The following is a 26,337-nucleotide window of genomic DNA, read 5'->3' as shown; positions in this document are numbered from 1 at the left end:
CAAATGGCTGTAGATTACAGGTTGGTGACCAGGTATACACATCCACTTCAAAGCTTTGTCTCTAGGAAGCCATTTGTTACCCTTAAGGCATCTATCACAATATAGCTTCACCTTCTAAACTATTCATTTGAAGAAGCAGTGGAAACAAAAAGCATCTGCTGAGTTATAGGCTGTACCCGGACTGTCCATCATCTAACGGCAGTACCTGTTTGACAATGTGTGTGTATGTGTGTGCGTGAACGTGTGTGCACGTCTATGCGTTTGTGTGTGTCCATCATCCTATGGCAATTCCCGGTCTGACTTTTCTTGTTGGGGAGATTCATGATTTCGATATCCCCGGGTGTTTTGTGGAAATTGAAATGTGCTTCAGGAGCCCAGGGGGAATTTCTTTAATGCTTTAAATGGCAACATTTTATGGGCTGTGTGTGTGTGTGTGTGTGTGTGTGTGTGTGTGTGTGTGTGTGTGTGTTTGCCGATGTGCATGCATGTGCCCGTATTTGTTTTTGCGGTCAAAGGGCAGTTTTCATGAGATGACCATAGTCAAACCCACAACCATTTTATCTTCTTTCCTCTCGTCTGTTCCTATTCATCTTCGCCTCTCTCTCTTTTATATCATCCACTGCACTACGATAGATAAAAACGATGCATACTATATTACCAACCGTAACATGATGAAGAGTGGATTGAAGATTTCTGCGATAGAGTGCTGACATAGCTACAGTCCAGAGGGTGTCTGGGACGGATTAATGAGATACATTTGGTGCTCCTGTCATGTCAGTTTATAAGAACATTCTGATCAAGAATTCATCATGCCAAATGGAAAAAATATTCGCTTATAAAATAAGAAAATGTAGAATGCTTAATAGTCCCAAAGGTCATAATTGATGTTGACTCTCCTTTTTATTTCCTTTTTTGTCAGATGTATGCTGACAAACCCATGGCTCTGTGCTTTTTTTAGAGGGCTTCTATACCTAATGCAAGTTACATTGAAGAAGCCATTGACATCTGGGATGCCAAAATATTTGATGTTAAAAATTAAAGATTTTGGCATCCCAGATGCCAGAAGAAACTCAAAACTGAGCTCCATCAAGGGCTGTAGTCAAGACCAACTTGATAGAGGCCTCAAGTCCAAGACCAGGTCAAGTCAATTTAAAGCCAAGCTCACCATTTGTCTCACAAATGCAGTAAATTAACATTATATATGAATCTGTTCTAACTGTGGTGATAAGGATCAGTAAAGGATTATGTGCAGTACACACCGCATAGTACCACATGTTCCTGATGAGGTCTGCTGCATGCGCGGGGAGGCGTGATACTTTATTTGCAGCGTGGGTGTGAAAAACCTGTGAGGTATGCATGGTATAATGACATGTTTAGATGTATACACTGTGTCTGCTGTGTGAGTGTGCATACCCGAGAATATGTGTCGTTGTAGTGAGCAGTGTACATATGGTGTGTGTGTTTTTGCGTAGCTGTGCTTTGACCTTTCTTATAGAACAGCTGTGAAGTCAAGTGACAGAGGAGCTGTAAAGCACAATGTCCTGACATTAATACCACCAGGCTACCGTCACTGAGCCCGCTTCCTAATGCAATAGGTGTGGATGGTATTAAGACTGCACTACATGATCTTTTTTAGAACAGAAGACAGTTCTGAAATGATACATTTTTTTCTCAATTTATGGAAACAGAGCCAAGACTAATGTAAGTATTAAAGTGTTTCTTAGCTAAAACTTGCTGTAAATTGATATTGGTTTACAAATGGATGAGAACATGTCATACCGTACCACAGAACAAACTTTTCTCTAATTGTGAGGCATATGTCCATACAGTTAAAACACAGTAAGGACCAACAGTGTAATCACCATTCTAAATAAATACTCCTTTTTGGTTAGCATATGCTAGCTTGCACATAGCCGTAGCAAAAATGATCTTCCTGCCATGTTAGCTGTTACAAACGTTTAAGTTGGTTTAACATATTTATGCTCTTTGGTGGGCATGAGTGATAGTGCCTTTTCTATTGTATTCATACTGGACGTGTCATTATTAATTACTGACTGTGCATTATCATCACTCCTGCATCAGAAACATTGATATATTAGGGAACCATTACCACTCAGATGCCAAGAGAGGAGAAGCAGTCTCAGCTGTGATTCCTGTACTTCTTTCTTCAAAGTAACATAACATTAAGATTATCATTGCAATCCGTACATTGAGATCTGAAAGGAAACCGAACAAAGTAGAGAAGAAAATAGGACGAATAAAGGAGAAAATTATTAGGTCCTAAATGTGTAACTTCCCCCATGCAAAGCACCTTTTTCTCCTTTTCCTGTTTAACATGAGGTATGGTGTTGCACTGACTGATGTAAACCTCTTAAAGTCACGGGGAGTCCTTGAATGCCTGAGGGCACAGATCAAATGTAGTAGAACATCTTTTGACTATTTAACATCTGATTTCTTATTTTTTTCTTCTTTCTCTAGTTTAGTTTATTGATTTATGCATTTAAATTAGTCTTTTTTATTATTGCACGTTTGCCAACTTAAGCCAGGAAAACTACAGTGAACGCATAGTTTAGTATGGGACACCAACATTATGTCCAAAGGCAAAGACGGGAATGCAAAGACGGGAAAAGCACACTTATTGCCAATAAACTGGGTGCGCTTCTCTGCACCTGATCTACAGCAACATAAAGAACAAGGCTCAAAGTGATGCCAGTGCATCAGGTGTGGTGCCCCAATGTGTCCATTAAATATCCTCAATATTTCTATCAAAGTAAAACAAACACTCAGAGTCCCTATTTACTGATTTAGTCCCATATATATATTGAATTAGCCTAGCAGCTGTATTAATGTATGTATGTAGTCAACAACTGACTGTCAACTTAAATAAAGAAAGTTCAATTGAGTTCAACAGTATTTATTATCAGCTTTCAAAGTGAATGAATTATGAATAATATATACTTGAATAATAAATAAATGATCTTCTCTCGTTTCAAGTAAAATCAGGGCCGCATAGAAAGAAAATACATAACAGAAAGTTTTTGAGAAATGTCTATGTATTCCATTTTTTGAAAAATTACTTGAACTGAATTGTCCTGCAGCTTTAAATATAATTAGTTCAGGTGTAAAGTGTTGTCGCCCAAAGAAATCACGCTATTATATATTCTCATCTTCTAAATAGAGAGACAATTGTATGCGGGGACTCTATCGCTAGTTATTGAAACCAGCTCTGTTCCTCTCTCTGTTAACATCATTCTTGGGAAGTGAATGATTGTGTTAGGATTCTGATCATATGCTCTTAGGTTGTTGTTTTTTCTGAGCCTTCATCTCGGATGTGAGTGGGTATGTTTCCTCAAAAGATGTGTGCTTTGTCTCGTAGTTGTACTTCAGATTGCTGCTTTTAATAATAGTCTCGGAACATATGAGATGGTTTTGAACTACACGTGGGAACAATGAACAAACAAGAGTCTGTCCATTATTGGTTAAAGGCTCTGGTTTTGTTGTCCACATTTCTCTTTTTGGTGAATACCATGTGACATTACTCTTGTGACTCATGTACTTCTCAGACTATTTGGTTTCTGGCCCTGTCTTTATTACGTGTTATGTTTAACATCGAATGCAATTGGTCGGTGTGTTTTCTGGACCAGGGAACGAGTCCCGTAAAGGCTAGAAAAGCTGCATGGTTCAAATAGAAGCGTCTCGTCAAAATGTCATAATTAGCAATTATCTATCGGTTATAGGTCCAGGTCTAGAGACAACGGCGACTGGTTGTCGGATCCGGACCCCAGTCCTCTGCTCTGTAATGTTCATATATGAGTATGTATGCTAACAGAAAATAGCAAACTAAAGAAGATGCTGTGGGGTCCAGATTGCCTGGTGTCATTCAAACATGGTCTGGTGATGGTGATTCACCAGATTTTCAGCATGAAAAAGAAATATGTGGAAGCTGTTCACTCTGAAACTCTAAACACTGCTGTATAGGGCTGCAACTAACGATTATTTTAATAATCGATTAATCGGTTGATAATTTTTTCGATTAATCGATGAATCGGATAAATAAAATATATATCAAAAAAAAGGTAATTCCAACCCTTTATTCAAAAACAGAAGTGACAGTGCAAAACATCTTCAGAAAGTGCACAAACAGGTAAAAAAAACAATAAAAAACAATAAAAAACAAACAATAAAATGGACTAACACTAAAAACATACACATGTATACTTTACATCTACCAAATGTGAGCCTTTTTTACTGTAATTTATCCCTCCAGAGGCTGCATTTAGCATACCCTGCTTTATCAATATGTATGAAATACTGGGACAGAGGGAAGCTGTACCGCTACATATAGAGCGTCCTCTTCCTTAAACTCTTTCATTCTGGGTCTCTTATGACCACGACATCACGTTGTTGGCTAAGCCCAACTACGTGATTTGCTTCATTCTACTTTGAGTAAAAAAAAAAAAAACCTGCAGCCAGATCCACCGGTGTGCCGGTTTAACGTTAACGAGTGACAGCGTGAACTGAACCAGACCAGGGGGTGACGGCATGTTTCATCACGTTACGTTTTTTTTACAAGCAAGAGTGAACTGTAACGGAACATAAAGTAACTTTAACAAAAATACACAACCCAAACACGTTAGCTAACGTGATAGCAAGCTGACTAGTAGCTTCCATTAAAAACAAGTTTGAGGAACATGAAGACGCTGATTGGCCACTCGACTCGTCAAAGATGTTCTATTTTTGAGAAGATCATGACCCCAGCTTTTCTCGTGTCTCACTCCAATCTCGGAAACGCTGGCCGGCCAGTTGCTCTGCTCCGCTCTTTTTTTTTCTCCGCGACTTATTGCCCGGCGTAGTAATCGCGCGACAGAACGAATCGATGATGAAATTCATTGCCAACACTTTTGATATTCGATTTTTATCGATTCGTTGTTGCAGCCCTACTGCCGTAGACCATTTTTAGTATTGATGGAACAAAGGTTGTCAACGTGTAAGCGTTATCAACATGTGTGCCGCTGTGCATGCGTGTGTGTTTTATGGGTATTTGGCTTATGAGCAGATGATTGTACCACAGACAGGGTGTGTACGTGTAATCGTGTTAAGGAGTGGAAATCAAATATGCTAGATTAAATGACAAAATAAACAGATGTGTGCCTCCCTGTAATGCGAGAAAACAAGGACGAGGTAGACAGATCTAATAAAGCGAGCAGTATGGTGGCAATAAGCTGAGTTAAGTAAGCTTGATTCCATCTATTAACACTGTTTACCATCTCCTTTATTACCCTGAGATGAATTGCGGCCCTTAGCAAAAGCTGTGCTTAATCAAATACGATTTAAATACATTTGCTTCTATTCATTCCGAGCCATATTTTTGCTGATGCTTCTCTTGAAATCAAAACGGTCACTATTGTGTGAATACGTGTCACAATGTATATTTTCCTCACTGTTGTTTTGCTCTTGTGTACGAGTGGGTCGACGGCTCCATGTACAGCCACGTCATGAGGTGACAGAGAGGGTGTTAAGGTTTTACAGCAATCTGCTCACCGGTGGAATATTGGTTGTATTCCAAAGGCCTGGAGTACATCAAACATATTGCAAAACAGCTGCTTCTGTTCGAAAGATAAGCTAAACTCTCCATCATGCCATGTGACAGCTCAGAGAGCCATGCTGCACACATCGATCTCCATAGGCTTTTCACTGCATGTCAGACTCTGAATATATCTGCCACTGTAAAAAAACGTAGCCCGAGGGGGGAAGGAAATAAAGAAGGGGGAGAGAAATATACGGGAAAGGAAAGGGTTAAAATGGGAAGTAAAAAGGCAGATGAGACAAACTCCTGAATGAGCATAAGTTGAAGGGAGAAGAACAGAGAAGGAAAAGAAGAGGAAAGCAGGAAGGATGTTGGAATTGAACACATGTCTTCCCTGGAGATGTATACCCTGAGGGAATACTATGATCACTGCTGTGTGTGTATGTGTGTATGTGTGTCTGTCTGTTTGTGTCACAGTAGGTGGTGTCTGTATGAACTATCACACAGTTTATTTATGACGGCACCCCACTGACAGATAGGGAACAACCTCAGTTGTTCTGTTCCACCACCATGCAGTCACTTTCTTGGATAAGTGCATGTGTTTACATACTGTACACGCACAATACTTAGGCCAGTAGCTCCAAGTGAGGTTATTACTTCATGTTCATACCACAATTATTCCTCAAAATGAAATAAAGAAAAAAAAAATATATCTCAAATGTAGGGTATTAATCACCAGGTATTTGTGATGATAAAATATATTATATAACATGTATACACTAAGTGGCCTTAGGTGGAAATGTCCTAAGTTCCTATGAAGAGGGGCAAATCAAACTTTAAACTTCACCTCCATGTAACAGGTTATTAACCACTAGGGGCAGATAGATTCCAATTTAACAGCAACAAAGACTTATATACAATGTTAGAAAACAACTGCTTGATTGCACAGCCAACAGAGCAACTTTCACCACCTGATTGTACAGTAAATCCAATATTGCTACTGTTGTAGTCCTGATGTGGTCCCAGTTTGGTCCACCGGCCACAGTTATTGGAACAGCGGTCCAATGAACCAATAGATTAAAAAAAAACACAGTGATGTGTTGATTCTTTGTGTGGTCAGTGCTAGGTGCTTCACTTTGACATTATAGAAAGTATTTTTTTCATCGAAAATATTGCTTGATGGAGCTTTAAATAGATTTAATATATATATATATATATATATACATATATATATATATATATATATATATATATATATATATATATATATATATATATATATATATATATTATTGAATTCAATTGAATGTTGATTTCACAAAATAAAGCATTGCTTGCTCATCATAGAAACATGGTGGACATAATTCTGTAATACTTGTTTTTATACTGAATACTTTTTTTTTCCTCCTGGACTTTCTTTGAGGTATCTTGGAATAACACTTAACTGGACATGAGACAATCGAAGAGGAGGAATCAAAAGAAAAGGCATCAGGTTGAACTAACGCATTCTGGAAAAAAATAGCTGAATTTGATCCCATTCAGGTGCAGCTTCTTAGGTATCCTTAGTGCATTCTATCCAAACAGGAGAATGGAGAGCATGTGAGAGGGGGCCATTGTGTAATCAATTTGGAATACTCTGCTCATGGCACGGCAAAATGGGGGAATGAGAGAGTGGAATGAAAAGTCTTTTGTTCAATTTCAGCTTGCCAGGACTTACCAAACTGTTGTGTTGCCTGGTAACTGTAATACTCGGGAAGTGCACAGAAGAAGACTCCCATCGCTTTGCTGCTTATGTTCTTGCTTTCTCTCTCTCTCTCTCTCTCTCTCTCTCTCTCTCTCTCTCTCTCTCTCTCTCTCTCTCTCTCTATATATATATATATATATATGTATATATATATATATATATAGTTATAGTTATAGTGTATATATATATATATATATATATATATATATATATATATATATATATATATATATATATATAATATACTAATATATATATATATATATATATATATATATATATATATATATATATATATATATATATACTATAGTATACTATAACTATATATTGTATTTTCTTTTCCCCATCTTTCATCTCTAGGACTAGGTCTATTAGGTCTATTTTTTCATGGTTATTGACTTTATTGAGAGATCACAGAGCCACACTTGTGACAGGGAACTCATACATTGACAGCAGGGATGAAAGGCAGGACTAGAGTGAGGTTAGACTTTGCTGAGGGAATATTTCACAAAGCCATCAGTCTCATGTAGAAGGCAGTGTTAGTAGAGATGTGTCGGACCCCCTCCCTCTTGACCGGTGAAACAGCAGCAAGGTGGGGCATTTGCCTGTTTGTTTGTGTGTGCGTATGCATAGCTTTGTAACAGAGGATTAGTGTAGCTTTTTATATTTGTTTTCCCATTTCGTTCCTCTCCAATTTGCCCCGTGAGGTGATGTAGAGATCTTGATCTGGCTAGTAGCGTGCATTTGATTCGGAAGCGATGAAAGATAGATGCAACTACTTTGTAGTAATGTTTTTTTTTCTCTTGCTGATTATGTCTCTGTGTCAGTATCAGCAAAACCACAAACTATAACGTGGAAAATAACATTTTAAAATAAGTATATTAGCTTATGTTTTAACTGCCTACTCATTGGGAAACTTTGCCTGTGAAAATCTAAACCGTGGATCCACAGGTCCCGGCGGCGATGACACCGACACAAACACTTAAAGCAGTGGTTCTCAAACTTTTTCTGTAAATAACATCATTTTGTGACTCCATGTGCTTTTATAAGTAACAGAATAAAGAAAATTGCAATTACTTTCAAGTAAATCAGATTGCTCCATCAGACAATTAAAACAAAAATTGAAATCACTTAGAACAATGAAAATAAAGTTCTATCTGTGCAAAAAATAACTAATATTTAGTTACTACTAAATAGTTCTTTGTGGAAAACAATAAGCTATTATTTTTTTTGCCAAACGAAACAGAATGAGTGCAGATATGTGAGCCATCAGGTTTTATCAGTATTAGTGGCTGCAGTGAGCTGCTTTCCTCTACACATCTTTTTAAATTGTTGTAGATTTGATACAATTCATGCTCAACGTTGAGCTGAGATCTGTATTCTGTTTTGAGCGATCCAGCAGCAGAAAAGTCGCATAAGTGTAAACTGTAACGGCGTACAGTAACCATTTATTTTTCAACGCTCTCTGTCCGCTGCTGTGTGTGCTCAGTACTCACCTGTGTGTGTGTGCGCGCACGTGTCTGTGCGCATCGGGGCGGAATTCCGCTGTGCGCGATACAGAGAGCAGAGGAGAAGTGTTAACGCGACCAGTGTTGGGGTAGTTACTCAGAAAAAGTAACTAGTTACACGTTACTAGTTACTTCTGAAAATTGTAATTAGATTACTTTACTAGTTACTGCATTTGAAAAGTAACTTCACTTCTAGTTGCTTTACTTTCCATTTTTTTAAGCAAATGTCCAAATTAACTGCAAAGATACATGGACAAACATCATGGCCGTTTCATCACTTTATTTTCAATTTTCAATAATAATTTATTATTATTAACTAATATAATTTCCAATAATAATAATCGCGCGAGTCACACAACACTTCCTGCATGAACAATCTACCATAAACGTTGGGTTACGAGCCGCTACTACCTTGGTCAGAGTCCCCGTTAGCTCCCCGCTGTAGCCGGCTGGTGCTCCTGCTAGCGCTCCGTCACTTCCCCGCTAACTTCCGCTAGCTCTCCATTAACTTCCGCTAGCTCCCCGAAAACCACCGAAGGTAGCGGGACCAGGCTCGATACCCGACTTGGGCAGAGGGGTCGCGGGCAGTAGCAGCAGCAGCGCTATGTTCCATGTTCATGCAGGAAGTGTCGTGTGACTCGCGCGCCACTAAAAGAGAACTTTTCGGACTGGTAAAAATGGCTTGGGTAACGCAGGAATGCACGTTCCTGAGGTCTAGTAAAGTAGTGTAGTTACCAATATTTTGAGTGTAATGTGTTACTTTACTTCGTTACCTATAATAGTAATATCGTTGCTGTAATCCGTTACTTTGTAACTCGTTACTCCCAACACTGAACGCGACCATGTAGAGACATAAATGTTGTTGTGTTGATAAGTTCGATAAAATATGGCCTTTAGTTTGTTTAATAACAGAACAAGGTGTAGACCTGTTCTATAAGAAAGAGAACCTTAAATGACGACTTGTGATCTGAGACAGCCGACGCTCCTGTTCAGTAATGCGCTTTCAGGGCTCTCAAGTGTCACGCATTGAGCGTGACTGTCACGCATTTCGGTCTTAAGTCACGCCCTCCTGCCACACATCATATTTCTCACGCTGAAAAAAAACTCTGGGCTATTTAATGTGCCGCAGCGCGCAAACATGACCTGGTCGCGCTGCCCTCACCATGGAGGAGTCAAGCACGTTTCCCCCGAATCCCCTGGACTCATCAGCCAATCAATAAAAAGAAATGGGCTACACGAATAGCCAATCAGAAAAACGTATCTGTTGTATCTGGGTGAAATGTAATCCCGGCCGCGCCTCCGGGGGCGGGGGGGAGAGAGAGAGAGAGAGAGAGAGAGATGTCACTCTTACCTGTCTTAAAAACTTGAGAGCCCTGCGCTTTTATGCAGCGCCATTCTGGGCTCGGGGAGAGCTCACACCGGGAGTGTGGACCGACCCACGAAGCCACTTCAACCACCAGCGGACACCCCCGCCGAGCAACACACAGTTACGCAGCGCCTCTCGGTCGGACGCCTCCAACCTTGCCTCGGTGATGTTGTGCGTCCTGACCAGCCCAACCCCATAATGCCACCGCAGATGAAAAAAACACAAAAAGCAGGAAACTTACCAGATGCTGTTCGTTAAAGAGAAAGTCCATCTGCTCTCCTTAAAAAAAAGTTGAGCGACGCAGTTGTACAGTTTATCGGTGCGCTTCAGTTTCAGTAACAGGTGGCCATGTACCACTGAGTGTGTACTGACACACTGACCAATCACAGCGCACGTTAATGGTCATGCAGGCCTTATGGCGAAAAAAATGTCCAGAAGGCCTTCTCATATAGTTTAATCAGCTTGTGATTCAATAGAGAAACAGAAGTGAAATGTGATTATATGAGGAGATCCTTAAATAGCGGCCGCCGCGCCATGCAGCAGGCTGAAGGCTGGAAGCAGAGCAACAGAGGAACACAGGAGCTGTGCAATGACAAAATAAGCCAATAGGGAAAAATTATTATAATAAATGTAGTGCATTTGTGAAAAACAATTAAATTATGAAATAGCTATAAGCTTAATTAGAAAAGAAATGTATATATATTAAACATTTTAATTTCAACTTTGTGATTCTGTTTAGGCCAGCAGAGAAGGCTTAGCAGGACCTGACGACCCACCACTGGCATACATAGTTTTGTCTGATTTTGTGAGGGAATCTGACTGTGACGGGCATTAAAAATAACTATAAATAAACAGCCCTTCTTTTTGCTGATGATCATATTTTCTCATATAGGTCATATAAAGGCATCAGTATTCAATGTGGACTGTTTCATAACCACTTAAAAACTGCTTGTACTAGCTTTGAGTTTGAATTCACTAACACATCGCAGGAAATGATGAGCCTCTCTCTTTCACTTGCTCACTCTATCTATCTTGCTCCTTGGCGATCTGTGAAATAGTACGAAGAAAACATAATCATATCCATCAGCCACTGAAAATTGGCTATCAAGATTTGATGGCTCACAGATGTAAACAAAACAATATGTATGTGAGAGTCAAAAGACTATCCAGTTTATCGCTCCCTCTCTACCAATTCATTTAAACCTACGTACAGTATGTTTTTCAGCCAAAATAGAAAATGATATGTATGTTATGTAGAGGGAGAGTGATTTATTAATCTGTAATCCAGTGGTCCCCAGTGGTCCCCAAACTAAGGCCCGGATATGGCCCGCCTCCACATTTGGCCCGGCCCCGTGAACAATACCAGAGACGCATTATGATTTTTTTCTGGCCACGCAAATCCTCGACTAGCCCCTGTCAAATAGAACGGAATAATGGCAAAAAGGTTAGGTAAGAGAAGAATTGATTCAGAATGCAGGGTATTTAACCTGCAGTGGTCAAACGATTATTTTTTTGTTCAATGCAAAGAAAAGGCTGTTCGTCTCATCTGTCAAGAGGCGGTGGCGGTATTCAAAGAATACAATCTGCGCCGACACTATGAATCCCGTCACAAAGACAAGTATGATAACTTGCAAGGCCAAATGCGAGCAGACAAACTCTCAAAGCTAAAAAGTGGACTGTTAGCTCAGCAGAATACATTTGTACGCCAAGCTCAGCTGAAGCTTTCGGGTTGCTCAACTGATAGCAAACAGCGGTAAACCTTTCACTGATGAAGAGTTTGTCAAGAAATGTTTGAATGCTGTCGAAAGAGGTGTGTCCCGAGAAGAAAGATGTCTTTAATGTCGTGAGTTGGCGAGTACAATCACCACACGCATTGAAGAAATCGGGGGTAATGTATTTGCCCAGCTGCAGCAGAAGACGAAAGAATTTGACATTTTTTTCTGTGAAGATCCCGGAAAGGGTTATTCATATTTGGTTATGTGTGGCTTTCTGAAAAACAATAAATGTTTACATTTAGGCACCCCTGCGATCATCACACTTTTTCTGTTACAAACTGACCCTGGCCCCCATCAGAGAAGGGAAAAGTTATGTGGCCCTCACAGGAAAAGGTTTGGGGACCCCCCTGCTGTAATCGAAGGAGAAAGCACGATATTTTTATAACCTGCAGAATCTGCACCTGCGGTTATATTCTCTTTGTTCTTTCCCTCTCATTCTTTTTCAGGCACTGTCTCCTAGAGCTGTACAGGTTTATCAGGCTCACTGGAGGCATTCCAATAGATCCATCAATTTGGCAAAGCAGTGTGTGTGAAGCATAAGAGCCATTCCCTTGGGATACACACGCAAATACACACACACATGCACGCTAATAGACAATCTATGTTGTTTATTTGTCTCTCTTCTGTGTTTTTACCGACAGGAAGTCTCTGAGGTGACACTCCTGTTGTTGGTTGTGTTGTCCGTGTTGTGGTTCCCTTTGTTTTTGTACATGGCTATATGTCAGCCTATATGTTCGTTGAACCTTCCCATATCATCATATTCTCTGCTAGACAGCAGTCCTGTCTATACTTCCCCTCTCTGATTACAGTGCTGTCAATCACAACCGATTATATGACTGTGCACCAGGGTGTGCATGAGCACACACACACACACACACACACACACACACACACACACACACACACACACACACACACACACACACACACACACACACACACACACAAACACAAACACACACACACACAGGGAAAAAATCATTACTCTCTGTTTGTCCACATAAAATTGGACCCATAAAGGCATCAACTGAAAATGAGATAATCAACTGTAAAATGTTCATAAAGTGTGTAATTTCTACACAAAAAAATAATCAAATGAAGCACATCATTCTCTAATCAACAACATGATATCTACAGTATGCCCATCTCCTTATGGGCCTTGCAAGCTCATTAGAAAGCAACAAACTTCCTTGCATGATCCAGATGATGTGATGCGACTAATTAAAAGGTGCCACACACTGTAAGATCTCAATTTGCTGAAGAGCTAAATCGGGACATTCTCTTTCAGGGTTGAGAAATTGTCAAGTTTCAGCACTCGTGATTGACATTGGAGATAAAGACAATGCTGTTTCTGCATCTACGCGACAGATACAGGCATGCTGTTCTTCCCTCCAGTTATCTAATCAGTTGCTTTGTCTTCTGTCTGTTCTTTTTCCTCGCTGTTTTCTGGCATCTGCCTCTCTTGCTGTCCACCCAATTCCTCTTGTCTACTTGGGTACTTCAGTGATGGCTTCAAAAGGCAAAGCCCGAGGTGAGTTGTGGCTGCATTTCCCTGCTTTGCCTCATACTCAGCCTTACCATCAGTAAAGTTAAACAGAATTCCCTTTTTTTTCATTTTGAAAAGAAATCTCTGTTTCTTTGCTTTTATTCCCTTTTTATCGTGCTGTTTGCTTATTTCCATAACAGACATATTTTTGGCCGGTTTTAATGTGCCACGGATACATTTTTAAAGGTTGAGTCATTTCAACTTCCATTTCAGCTTTCAAAAATGCTGTTTGGTTCCATACCCTTTTTACTGTGTTTATTAAAAACACTAATCAACACTACGCATTGTTTGCTTGTCACTTCCAAACAGTGGAAATCATGACAAATATTTTGCTTTGGGTCAGAATGTCTTTAGAAAGGGTCGCACTACTACGGCATAAAGCTCATCTTGTATTCATAGATATTTTCTTTCATATTTGCCAGTAAATTATTTAAGCACATGGACTCTGAAGAGCACTGTCCGAGGTCATAAGATTAATTATCAGGTATTTCATTGTGTATTATTGCCCTTTACCAGTTCCAGGCACTGGCGAAGTGGCGGTAAATGATCATTATCAAAACCTTCCCCATCTTTCCCTGTGTCTGAAAGATGGCAATGAGAGAGCGGATTATAGATCAGAGAGAGGCAGAGAGGAGAGGAATGTTTATGTGAGAGGAGATAATCTGATTTAATTCAGCCGTATGCTTCAGTAAATATGCCTCTCAAAACTAAGAATTTAGTCAACCATGACTATGATCTCATTCTGCTTTGTTACCATCTTTGGCTAATGATTACAGAAGCACAGGTCCTGAACACACATTCCTGAGCAGAGATATGATGATGAGTTAAAGGAGAGGATTGATATCTGCTCAGAGATGTATACATCAACTTGTGTTATCAAAAGATTGGTGAAATGCAACATTTTTAATATAGATACATGTTATGTTATAGAATATGAGGTGTGATGAAAATATATGTGCCCAAATGTAAAAGTGTTTGTGTGCAAATAATAGACAATTGAGAAAAAAAATAAAAGAAACACCCTGCTGAAACACCTTGATCTGAATCAAGTGGCCCATCTGTAAAAAAAATAAATATAAAATCCAGTCGAAATCCATATCCTTGTGTCTATGCTCTTTCAAGTTACTTTCTGTATTCAGAAAAATCTATACTCTTTCTGAAGATGCTCATCCACCGGAGTTAAAAGTGTTCCCCTGCCAAGACGCACCACACTGTTCCGTTGTTTGTTGTTCATGAGCACTTTTTTTATAAAATAAGTGGTCGTTTATTAGGGAGATTCTAAATCATAGTGGGGAGCTGGCCTGCTTTTTTAAAAACTGCAGTGGTCTTCTTTGATGAAAACTGGTGCTTCTGTACAAATAAACAGTAAATCCATCATACTGCATTTCAACTGCTTGAAGCAAGGTTTGTCATTTTCAAAAGATTGCCCATTGTGGAGTGATATATTTGGTATATTGCTCGCTTCAAAAACCCTTTCCTCCTCCCTTTTTCCTCCTCCTCCTCCTCTTCCTCCTCCTCCTCCTCCTCTTCATCCTCCTCCTCCTCCTCCTCCTCCTCCCCCTTCTCTTCCTCCTTGTCATCATCCTTAGTAGTAGTAATGGAAGTATCAGAAACAACATCACGTTTCCAGTCACAGTTCACTATGCAGGGTTTCCTTGTTGTTCTGCTGCGTCTGAATGCGTAATTAATTTAAAGCATCCCTCCAGGCCAGCATCCAGCTGCATGCACAGTGTTTGACTGAAAGATCTCTGTCTCGTTCTTTGAAGGCCTTCCCTACCTGGCGATCATTCTTTTCTATCTTACTGTGACAGTATAGGAAACCATTGCTCTCTTAATAGGGGAACAGAGGATGTGTAGTTCAGAGTCGAGCACATGTCTCCCTCCTGCCTCTTTCGACATTATAATGAGGCTATTGGTAGGAAAACATAACAAGCTAGGTAAGAATTATGCTGATCAGTAGCAGATAAAAGCTCAGTTCCTGTCAAAGCAACAGTTCATCAGCCTGTGGCCATGTGAGAGAGATATGTATGTGACTGAAAGACTGACGGACTGGTTAAGTGTGTGCGTGTGTATATATATGTATGTATATATATATATATATATATATATATATATATATATATATATATATATATATATATAGATATATATATATATATATATATATATATATATATATATATATATATGTATATATATATATGGCACGATATATATATATATATATATATATATATATATATATATGTGTATGTGTATTGATGTGTATATATATATATATATATACTGTGTATATATATATATTTATATATATATATATATGTGTGTGTATATATATATAAAGAAAATGTGACAACATATTGACATCACTGTCAGCGATGCAAATGAGCATGAAAACGGACCTAATTAAACACACATATATGGGATACAGGATGTGTGTGTGTGTGTGTGTGTGTGTGTGTGTGTATGTGTGCTTGTGTGTGTGTGTGTGTGTGTGTGTGTGTGTGTGTGTGTGTGTGTGTGTGCACAAAACACACCGTTTCTAGGTGCCTGTGTCTTGAACGTGAAGCTATTCATTGTAGTAATACTCATTGTAACTTAGAGCCAGTGTTGTGTCATTGTGTCATAGGTAGAGTCCCTGATACAAATTGAAGGCTGTATAGTAAAAATACTGAAATAATAATACTTCAAACAGGGATTTTCAAAGTCTGACACTGAGTCCCCCATCAGACAAAATTGAGACAATTTCTTGGATTTCTGGAAAGAGAAATTGCTGTTAAGTTTTTTTTAAGATGTATGTTTTTGTGTATTAATGTCAACTAGAAATGTGTTAGTTAGCTATGCTTTGGAACACAATGCTGTGCGGGATGTAAACATGAAATGCAATGTTCTTAAGCCCCCTCCATAGTTATATTTATATTTTAGCATACATTTTGGCAAATTTGTATTATCCAAATTGTGCCAAATGAGCTATTAGCAAGGTGATGATTCTCAGGCAAGTTCTGGAGAATTTATGGACCTTGTTTGTGGACATCGACGATATTTAAATAGTCATGAAAAATAAATCCTCAAATGATATACTTAGCTGTCCTCATGCTGGGTGAGACCAGTCTGAGCTTCACTTTGAGACCAGATCTTCAGCGTTAACCCTGCCCTGACTGAACGTTGTGCAAAAGGAGCATTACAGCTTGACACACAAGCTAAATGATAAGAGCTGTTTTTTAAACCAGCACTTTCTGTTCACTGACTCTTGCCGATCTCCCCTGGGGCGAGAAGCATGAACAGTATCTGTCAACACATCACCAGACATTAGAAAATCACACTATGGCATGTTGATTTGGGGAATTGGGGAGTTTTTGGTGGCAGCAATGATTAGTCTGATTTCCCTCATGAATGCCACAAGTCTGCGATCATTCTGCCCTCATCCTGTATGAAAGCATCAAAACAGAAAAAAAAGAAGTTAAGCTAGTTTTTGTAGTTTTGTTACATAAATATCACCAAGGGCTTTTGTTTACCCACTTGTTTAAAACTGTGATGGTACCTACGTATGTGAGGGGTTGGGAATGTTAAATTGAAGCGTAAAATCCGTAGACTTGACATGCGCAATGTTGTTAAAAGTGGCATGCTATGCCTTCATATGCCTTCTCGTGACTGACCATGTGCACTTATTATATTGTTTAACAAAAACTACTAAGCCAGCAAGTGTATGTATGATTGCTAATATTGCTTTGCCATATTTAAAGAGGAATAGCTGAGCCTATATATACTGTACGAAGCCAAAGCTTGGCCTTCTGTGTCCTTGTCGTGCTGAAAATGGACCAGATGAGGCTGGGATTGCTATTTGAATAGGATGAACTGAAAATAAAATTATTAGTGTATATTGCACTGCACACTTTCAACCAGCAGTGGTGATATAAACACCCACACACTATCTACACATACATGCAGCAATTACGATCATGGTTATGTACAAAAAGTTAAATACAAGGACACAAAGAAATGCATGAATCAGGGCAGCATCATTTTAATGTTTCCCACATGTCTGCTTAACATCACAGAGAGCGTGAGAAACAGGTCCCTTTGGCTTAAAAGAGGCACTCAAGATAATATTCATTTTGTTCTTGCCTTAGATGTTTACTGTTGTTCCTCCTTCCACATTTTCACTTATCTGTCAAAATATGTACTTTTGTCCTTACCCTTACTCGGCTTAGCTTTCAGCTTCTTCTGCTCTCTTTTGCCAGCTGGAAGAAAGCGGTGTATGAAGTATTTATGAAGGCCAGGTTTACCTCTTTCATAGAACCATGAGATGTCTGCCCTTGGCTCAGAAAGGAGAGTGAGATCCCTGACCATACCGGACAGAGCATGTTTGAACTCAGGCAGCTTGCATGCAGAGAATGGGCAGAGGTTTATATCTCTTACGTTTATATTGATGTGGCTGAATCAACGGCAAGGATAATATTGGTGTCCGGAAGCATGTCTAGTCACTGATTTGAAATTAGTGTGTGGGCTTTTGTATATATATTTATATATATACACACCCACCCTTGTATATATGTGACTCCTTAATCACGTATAAACCGAATCATGACTTACACCCTAATAAATAAGATATACAGGTTTTTTTAAGAAAGAAACTGCTCTGTGCTTTGGTATTTTTGTTTCCTGTAGTGCTTTGTACATACAATGAAGTGCTATCATTTTTCCAGGATGTTTCGTTATCAACATATCACTGTCTGCTAACACCTTTCACACCGTATATGTGACTGGAAACATCCTCCCCCAATCTAAAAAGCAAACCAAGAAGATGTCACTCTCCTCTCTGACAGCTCTCAATTCCTGCCAATTTGTCTTCTCTCGGTCATCCCATGCCACGCTTAAACAATACCTATTATCTCCGTGGAGAAGTATGTGATATTTCATTGATCTGACTTCAGTTGTTGAGTTGGATGTCAACTTTGTGATGGCAGCCTAACAGCTGCCCAGTCTAATTACTGTATGTAAATAGCACCAGCACTGCCATAGCCAGCCTCTCTGGTGAAGGATAATTAATTTCATATCTGCAGATCAGAAATGACTGTCCTGAGGTGGTTGTACCCCAGTGTTGAATACAAAGGTAGCTTCACCCTCTGCAGGGGTTGTATTCAATTTGCTCACAGCAGGAGTCTTATCACTGTCAAAAGAGCAAGTTGAGATTCTGTGTGTGTGTATGTGTGTCGCACATGCACACACACACACACACACACACACACACACACACACACACACACACACACACACACATACACAACCACACAGAAATTAGCATACAGTTCACTCAGAAACACAAACAAAACAAAGCAGAGAAATAGAATGTCCCATCACTTCGGTTTTAAGAACTAGAAGCAGAGCTTTACATTAATGGGTATTCAGATAGTATTAAAATAAAACTTGTTTGATTTTGTTGAAAATACATATATCCTTCGATATATTGCAAGTATTTTTCATACATTGAAATTAAGTCAATGTATCTGTATTGTCAAACAAAACCTCTTAATGCTTCTAATTGAGTTTGTATTCCTTCAGTAGAAAAATATCCTGCCTTGCAGAAGAGTAACATGCAGTTTAATATGCATGTGAACACTGGAGGCTTATTTTGAAGGTGTAATAGTGTTATGAAATGTTGATAAATCACATTTGAGATTCAACGTGGATTTGGGATGAATGTTGATAGAAGGCGTGAAAAAGGTCACAGTGAAAGAGAAAGCAACAAGACTGTCTGTTTGCATGGCATGTTCCTGAGAAAAAGGAAGGAGTTTGTGTGAAAATTGTCAGAGTGGGAGGGAGAGTCCCCGAGCGAGAGCAGGGAGTGATGATGCACTTGTCTGATATGTCAGCTTCTATTCCAGGAAGTTACCAGTAATATGTTGTGTTCCATATTATCGGTTAAAATAGTTTTTTCCGGCCAGAAAAAAAATAAAAAACCTGCCTGAAAGTTCGGGTTAATTTGCAGTTTCAACATTTTCTTGATGCTGTAAACCAGTGAGAAGGTTGGTAGATACACGTTCTTGCTCAAGGACATTGTGACAGGATACATGGCTGGTTGATGAACTCACACCAGCTCTTTAGCTGATCAAACTCTCCAATCACTGGGCCACCCTGCTGCCTGACACTCTGATAATCGCTCAGCCTGAGAAGCTTGTATATCCAGCTGTGTAGCCACCTGCATAACCTTAAAGACTCAAACCGCTCATGGCAAAGCTGTCCTATCTCATTCATGATCTTCTGAGTGGGATGCATTTTGAACAGTGACCAACTGGAGTTTGTTTTAATCACTTGATTGTTGTGATACAAATAACACCTCTTTTTTCTTTTTTTACCTGCAAGTAAAACATTTATAAAAAAAACATTTAGAATTAGATATCATATGAGGCCATGTGGTTATAGTTCAAATATAATAATGTTCACCAAGCTTGAGAATTTTAAAGATAATGTATTACAAGTTGGTTCTTAAAGACAAATTGGTTCAGAAATACATTTCCTTGTTTGCATACGAGACCAACTTTTTGGTATACACTTTACCTTCTGTGCTTACAGTATTGCATGCACACACTTCCTAGGTTGCAATGACGTTGTATTACCAACACTACAAGTACACTTTCGACTTGTTTCCAACCTGCCTTATTGTTCTGCCTCATTGTTTCTTGCTTCATTGTCGCAACATCCCAGTGTTTCCTGATCTCAGAGATTTCTTTAGGGTTTTCATATCCAATAGAAATGATGGCACTGTGAAAACAAGACTGATCCTTTGAATTCAAATATACAGTGATGAAATCCAGAGTCTGCATTTATAGGTTATTTATGTTCGACTGGCTTAAAAGGTGAATTGGCTAATCAGAACTGTGGACTGCTGCCTCTATCCATTTTGGAATCCTGTATTCCCAGCCCATACATCATAGCTCTACAGCTCAGTTGAGCTCCAGTCCTGGTATAAAGGTCAGTAGCTCCAGGCTGTCCGTCTGTCTCCCTGCATCTCTCTCTTTTTCTCCGCATCTTGAATGCCTAAATAAGAAAGGTTAGTAGACTCTTGCTTAAAAGGTCACATCGGAAAGCGGACAGGAAGCATCCGGGATACTCTTATCAATGTTATTTGTCCGGTAGTTTGCTTTGGCAACAGGTACTGTCTGTCTGAATGTGTCTTCGTGTCATGGGAATATCTACTGGCCGCACAGGCATCTACGTTTGGCATAGTAGTATTAGTTTAGTCTTTTGAGAAATATTGGAGACACTACTTTGTGTGGTGAGAGGCAAGCCTTGATTATTAGCCAGAGCATACAGTGGGTACTGGAGGGTACTGAATGGTCCCATTAAATCTTAAGATTCAGCTCATCTAGGAAGACAGCTGTGTGAAGGATAAAGTGTGAGAATCTAGAGGAAATAATGATTTTCTACTTGTTTAGAGGCAGCTGCAACCCGTGTTGCAATCTTCAACATAAATATATCCAGGCTTGCCTTTCTCTATAGTATAAAACAGTTAGGGTGGCACACATTTAATATCCAACTCAAGCTAAATAAAGCAAAGCTAATTTCATTATGTCATTACTTCATAATGTCATGCACTTGAGGATGTTGTTGACCTGGCTTAGCCTTAGCATGTCAGTCAAAGTGGAGGGCAATTAAACTGACCCTACTCTCCATGAGAGATATAGCCCAATTGAGCACAAGAAAGGATGTAGGATCAAGATAAATTTGAAAGACTGGGGAGCACCAGGAAACAGCGAGAATACGAAAATGAGAGACAAAGAAAGTGGAAATGCCACCCTTCAGGGATCAACCAGAGGAGGAAACGTGCTTCACAGAGAAAGGAATTGAGTGGAATGGATGTGAACTGGAAAAGAGAGAGCAAGAAACTGAAAGTAGGAGAAAGCTTGGAGGTGAAGTGAGGGAAGGACCTAAATTTAGACATGGAAATCAGGAGAGAACAGCTGCCTCTTTCCCTCAGGAGATACATTTAAATCAGGTCTGGGTGGCCAGCAGGGAGAATGGAAGAACCTACTCCATTGGCCAATTAGGCACACAGAACACTGCACTGTTCTAATATAACCATCATTGTGGCTCCTTTGGCCCTTTCAGTCCCACTGGATGTGTTTCACTAGACACCGACGAAGGGCTTAGGCAGAGGGCTCCCCGGACCATTGTAACTTTGTATCGGCACTAGTATAAGTGGAGAGGAGAAAAAGGAAAGAAATGTAAAAAGAAACTTTAATATATGCTATAAAATGTAGCTTCTGTCCTGATAAGTAAACCTGCAGGGTCTCTTGTGGGACACCTATGCACAGTAAGTACTGTATGTAAAATATATTTTTTTATATGTATTACTTGCAGTAAAATTCAAACACTATTTATTTTGTTGTATTAATTATTAAATATATTATCATTCATTTGGATTTGCATTAAAAACACTTTGCCGTAACATTAAATCACCCAAATCTCAAGTTTTCTTGTTTGTCAAAAGCAGATAATTTGAAGAATAAACTAGCGGATTGTTTATTCATGGGTGAGTACAACACGCGAGCATACCTCCAAAGTGTCTCCATCTTCATTACTGCAGTGGATGTGTTCCTGCAAAATGTAATTGAAGGAGAATCTTACACTATGTCATACATCGCAGTTAACCATTATTTCCCTTTGCGGCTGGCACAAAATAAATAAATAGTTTCACACTGGGCTGTATGTTGCCTAACTGCGTGTGCGAGAACAAATTAGAACAAAATAAGTGATTTAAAGAGAGGAAGTAATAAAGAGGACGAGGGCTGGCGCAGGAGAACGGTAAATCGTTGGCAGATCATGCGTCATGCAAAACCTTCATGAATAAAACATATTCCTAGTCTCCCATAGCTCCGATCCATTTTTCTCCCGTTTCCCTGCTCTTCCCTCTCTATCTCTCACATGCATGATTAACCTCGGGAGGCCTTAATCAACACTGGAAATGACCCGTGCTCCTTGACTTACGTCTCTCTACCTCTCCTCCTCCTTTACCTCATCCTCTTTCCTCTCAACATGTCCTCCACCACAGGTCTATCAAGGATGGGGTTTGCCTCACCTGCTAACCCTGCAGACAAGTACTGTTTGATGGTTTGTTTAACTTACCTGTACAGTCATTAACTAAATTAAGGAAAACACAAAATTGCCAGCTTAATGACTTCTACTACATTACCAGGCTTTTGAATGAGAAGGTATCAAACAGAATCACACCGGAATGGAATTTGAAAAACTCCTCAATTCCAAATATTTCTTACTTTTCTATTCCCTTATATATGTTTTTTGTCAGCCTCTTGATCCTTTCCCGGGGGAGAACGGTGGTTTATGATGGGAGAGTTAGCTGGGGATGAATAATCTTTCTTACCTAAGCCTTTAGTCACACAGTCTTTAAAACATGTCCTCTGGGAATAGGGACAGGGATAGATATATGGTTATTATTATGTACTTGCTCACAGCCTCCCTCCCTCACACACGCACACACACGCGTACACACCCACTAAAGCATACACACACACACGCACAGCAGTGAGCTGTCCAGAGTCCTGAAAACTGGCAGCTATTGGCAAACCGCTTGTGATAGCGACCTGTCCATGGTGCTGAGAACTATCTGTACTTGGACTACTCACATGCAAAATTATAACTCTGTTTCTCTCATTGGATGCAGGCATTGCACACAGCACCACACATGCACACACAAGTCTACTAAAAATGTTTTTTAATTGGTCTTCCCTGTGTAGCTGAGGTTTGGTACCGCGGGCTAAATGCCCCCTGTATGTTCTATGTTAGGGTCCAATTTAGCACACAGTAGTGACCGGCCTTCCTGGCTGAACATTTGCTTTTTAATTAGGGTGTTAAGCCTTTTTCGAAGACATAAACTAGATTTCCTCTCTTTGTCCTGTAGTGTGAGGAGTTGACTTCCAGAGACAGACAAGTCTTTCTTTATTTTATGTACATCCTTATGAACCAACTGGATTAAAATCACATTACTTTCTAGCTTTAATTTGATATGATTATCGGAAATGTATTAAGCAAATGTAATTAACAAAGCAACCTTACAAATCAAGCAATCATGTACCATCTGTTTAACTCTGTCTATCGTTGTATCTCCCCCCTTTGCTGATGCATCCTCATCTCTTTTTACACATTTCTCTTGTGGGTTATGTTACAGGCATCAGTGGTCAGTACCCACTGGTTCAGAATGTGACGGTGACAGAGGGTGCGACAGCGAACATGACCTGCCGTGTGGAGTATAATGACAACACCTCCCTCCAGTGGTCAAACCCAGCACAACAGACCCTCTTTTTTGGGGACAAGAAAGGTGAGTTTTGAATATTGACAGACAGCAGCTGCTGCACAACAGATGCAGTCTTACATAGTATTCCCTGTGTTAGGTTTATGGTGGTTGAGAAATGCACAAAACACACAAAACTGTGGGGGTTATTTTTAGGCTGGAGAGCAACCTGAACAACCCCTCATGTTCCTGCGTGTTTGTCAGTTGAATAAGCTGCTGTTTTTGTTGTGTCATACCATCTGTCCCACATTTCATGTGTCTGTGTTTTCCCGTTGATGCTCTGTTTTCTCAGAAAGTGCATTCACAGTGCACAGGAAAAAGATAGACACCTTTCCTCTTGGGATGGATTGTATATGACCATAATTCTTTTTCACTTCATCCGTCAACCTTACAGACACCCTTCTGTTAAGGAAAGCAAATATGGCCAGCTCTCTATTTGACTTGTTTTGCCGAGATCCTAGTCGTTACCTTTGAACATTACCTGCCATGAACAATTTAGGGCTTGATTGTTTATAATTTTTTTGTGTGCAGTCAATTTTACTTTAGTGTCAGAAGTGTTTATTGTGCATATTTGAGAAGTCAAAATGGTTAAACCCTGGTGTGATTTGGTTGGAATCTGAATTAAAAATTGCATACTCAATACTTTCATGTTGTTGTTCAAATCAAATTAGAAACAGCCCACACACTCTCAAAGTCAATCATTCACCCCGCTGTGCAAGTGCCCTTCACTGCAACCCTGGAGTACTTAGCTCGTACTGCCTCTCGCACACACAATGCAGTATGAATAAAAATCCAGCGAAAATTAGTGAGTTACATATCATAATGCCAGATTCTGGGTTTATCCCTTCGCAGTCGAGAATTTGTTTTTTGTGGCCTTGTGCTCTGCACAGGTACATATCTAACATTCAATTCTGAGAGGTGTCGCTATTGGGTTAGGCCGAAGCTGATGGAGCTGATGCCCCACTGTGACGCAGAGTTACACGAGAAGACAACACGCACCACTTCACAAACTGTCGATGTCTCGCGTAAAAAGGACAGGGAAGGCACTGACTGTGACACAGTTAACAGACAAATATATCACACTCTTCACACAGCACTGCCGTTGCAGAAGAGTGGGGATGTCAATTGACCTTCACTAAGCCCCTCCCCCTTGGTTACTGTTGCTAAGCCTGTCAAGCTGTCGCAACTGGCATGTCAATGTGGTATTCAACAATATCAGTGAGAGATATTTGAACGGAGATAAGAGCATATTATTGGAATAATATTTTTCCAATATCAGAGAAAAATAGACTAAAAGCACTAGACTATGCTTTAAAAAAATACATTCACAATATAATTTGTCGGCAGAGTATTGCCAATAAATCAAGGGAAAAGCTCACCAGTGCCAGGTGCCCCATCTCTTGACAACTCACGTGAAGGACAAACGTATACAAGAACAACAATGATCCTGCACAGTTAACGTTTAGTTTTGACTCACAATACCTTTCATTATCTAATATAAAACTAATTTATTCGGCTTTTTCCATTTGTTTAAAGCTCTCCAGGACATTGCTTGCACATCATGACCTTGATCCATACATACTGGATATTATAAATTAATTATAATTAATATTCAACCATCTTTGTTTGCTATGTGTATGTTGCTAGCTTCCTCTGCCTACTTCTAGTTGCTAACAAAGGATTGGACAATGGCCGTTCGAGGGAGAGGCTTAGACAAGAGTCAAGTATGTTGATGATCAGATTAGAGGCGCCTAGAAGTGACTGATTGGGCAACTCGTCATCTGCCATCTAGCACATTGAACACTGAATGATTTAGGGGGGTTTCGGATACATCTAATAGATAGAAACGGATGAAAGGGCACAGGGAAGCCCAGGATGCTGCTGCCTAGATGTCTGCCACTGCCATTCGTCTGAAGAGGGCCATGGATGAGGATAAAGCTCTCGTTAAGTGTGATCAGATGACCTACGGAGGCCCCAATGTTGTTTTGACAGAGCCAGGTCTTGAGAGTGCCCTCTATAATGAAGGTTTCGAACTGAAAGGAGTTTGTTCAAACTTAAGTTGTAAATGAGGGATTTGGGTTTAAGGTTGCTCTTCTCTAATAGAAAAGTAGGATGACTAGACCGAAAGAGGGCAAAGGTCACTTGGTGCTGGCCGTGGTGCTGATAACGCATGACAGTGTCAGTTGAGTCTGATACCAGGCGTCCTGAGATATATCACCACTAACTGACTTTGAAGGATGAGAGGAGGCTGATCATTTAGTAATGCAGGTTTTAAACAAGGATGTGTTACTCGTGAAAAAGGGGAATGACTGAGCTGCACCAGCTGCAGTACGACTTGAGCAGCGGTGAGCCTTTGCCATGTTTTTATGATGCTTGGCAAGTCTTGAAAAAGTGCCTTGGTGGCAGGTAAATGATGTGGAGAAGGAGAGAGTCGCCCCTGGTCACTGTGGGGATGGAGACAGACTGCAAATGTGGAGAACCTGCTGTTAAGGTATCCTGCCGGTCTACCCAACTGTCGTCCCAGCCACCTTAAACACTGAGCGCTGTGAAGGCCTCCAC

The 26,337-nt window shown here is 39.9% G+C and overlaps 1 protein-coding gene across 1 annotated transcript in view; it reads left to right on the top strand.

Moving 5' to 3' along the window:
* LOC306753337 (cell adhesion molecule 2-like) overlaps positions 1–26,337 on the top strand; it is a gene marked incomplete at both ends in the record, with an annotated part of 189,283 nt that overhangs the window by 117,198 nt on the left and 45,748 nt on the right. The window contains 2 exons of the mRNA XM_079237209.1: positions 13,428–13,454; positions 23,656–23,805. Coding sequence (XP_079093335.1) covers positions 13,428–13,454; positions 23,656–23,805 — 177 coding nt within the window. The remainder of the gene's footprint in view (positions 1–13,427; positions 13,455–23,655; positions 23,806–26,337) is intronic.

The sequence above is a fragment of the Taurulus bubalis genome (assembly GCF_910589615.1).
Source record: "Taurulus bubalis genome assembly, chromosome: 2".
NCBI lineage: Eukaryota > Metazoa > Chordata > Actinopteri > Perciformes > Cottidae > Taurulus > Taurulus bubalis.
Note: the sequence above shows the minus strand (reverse complement) of the source record. Positions and strands in the feature narration are given on the sequence as shown.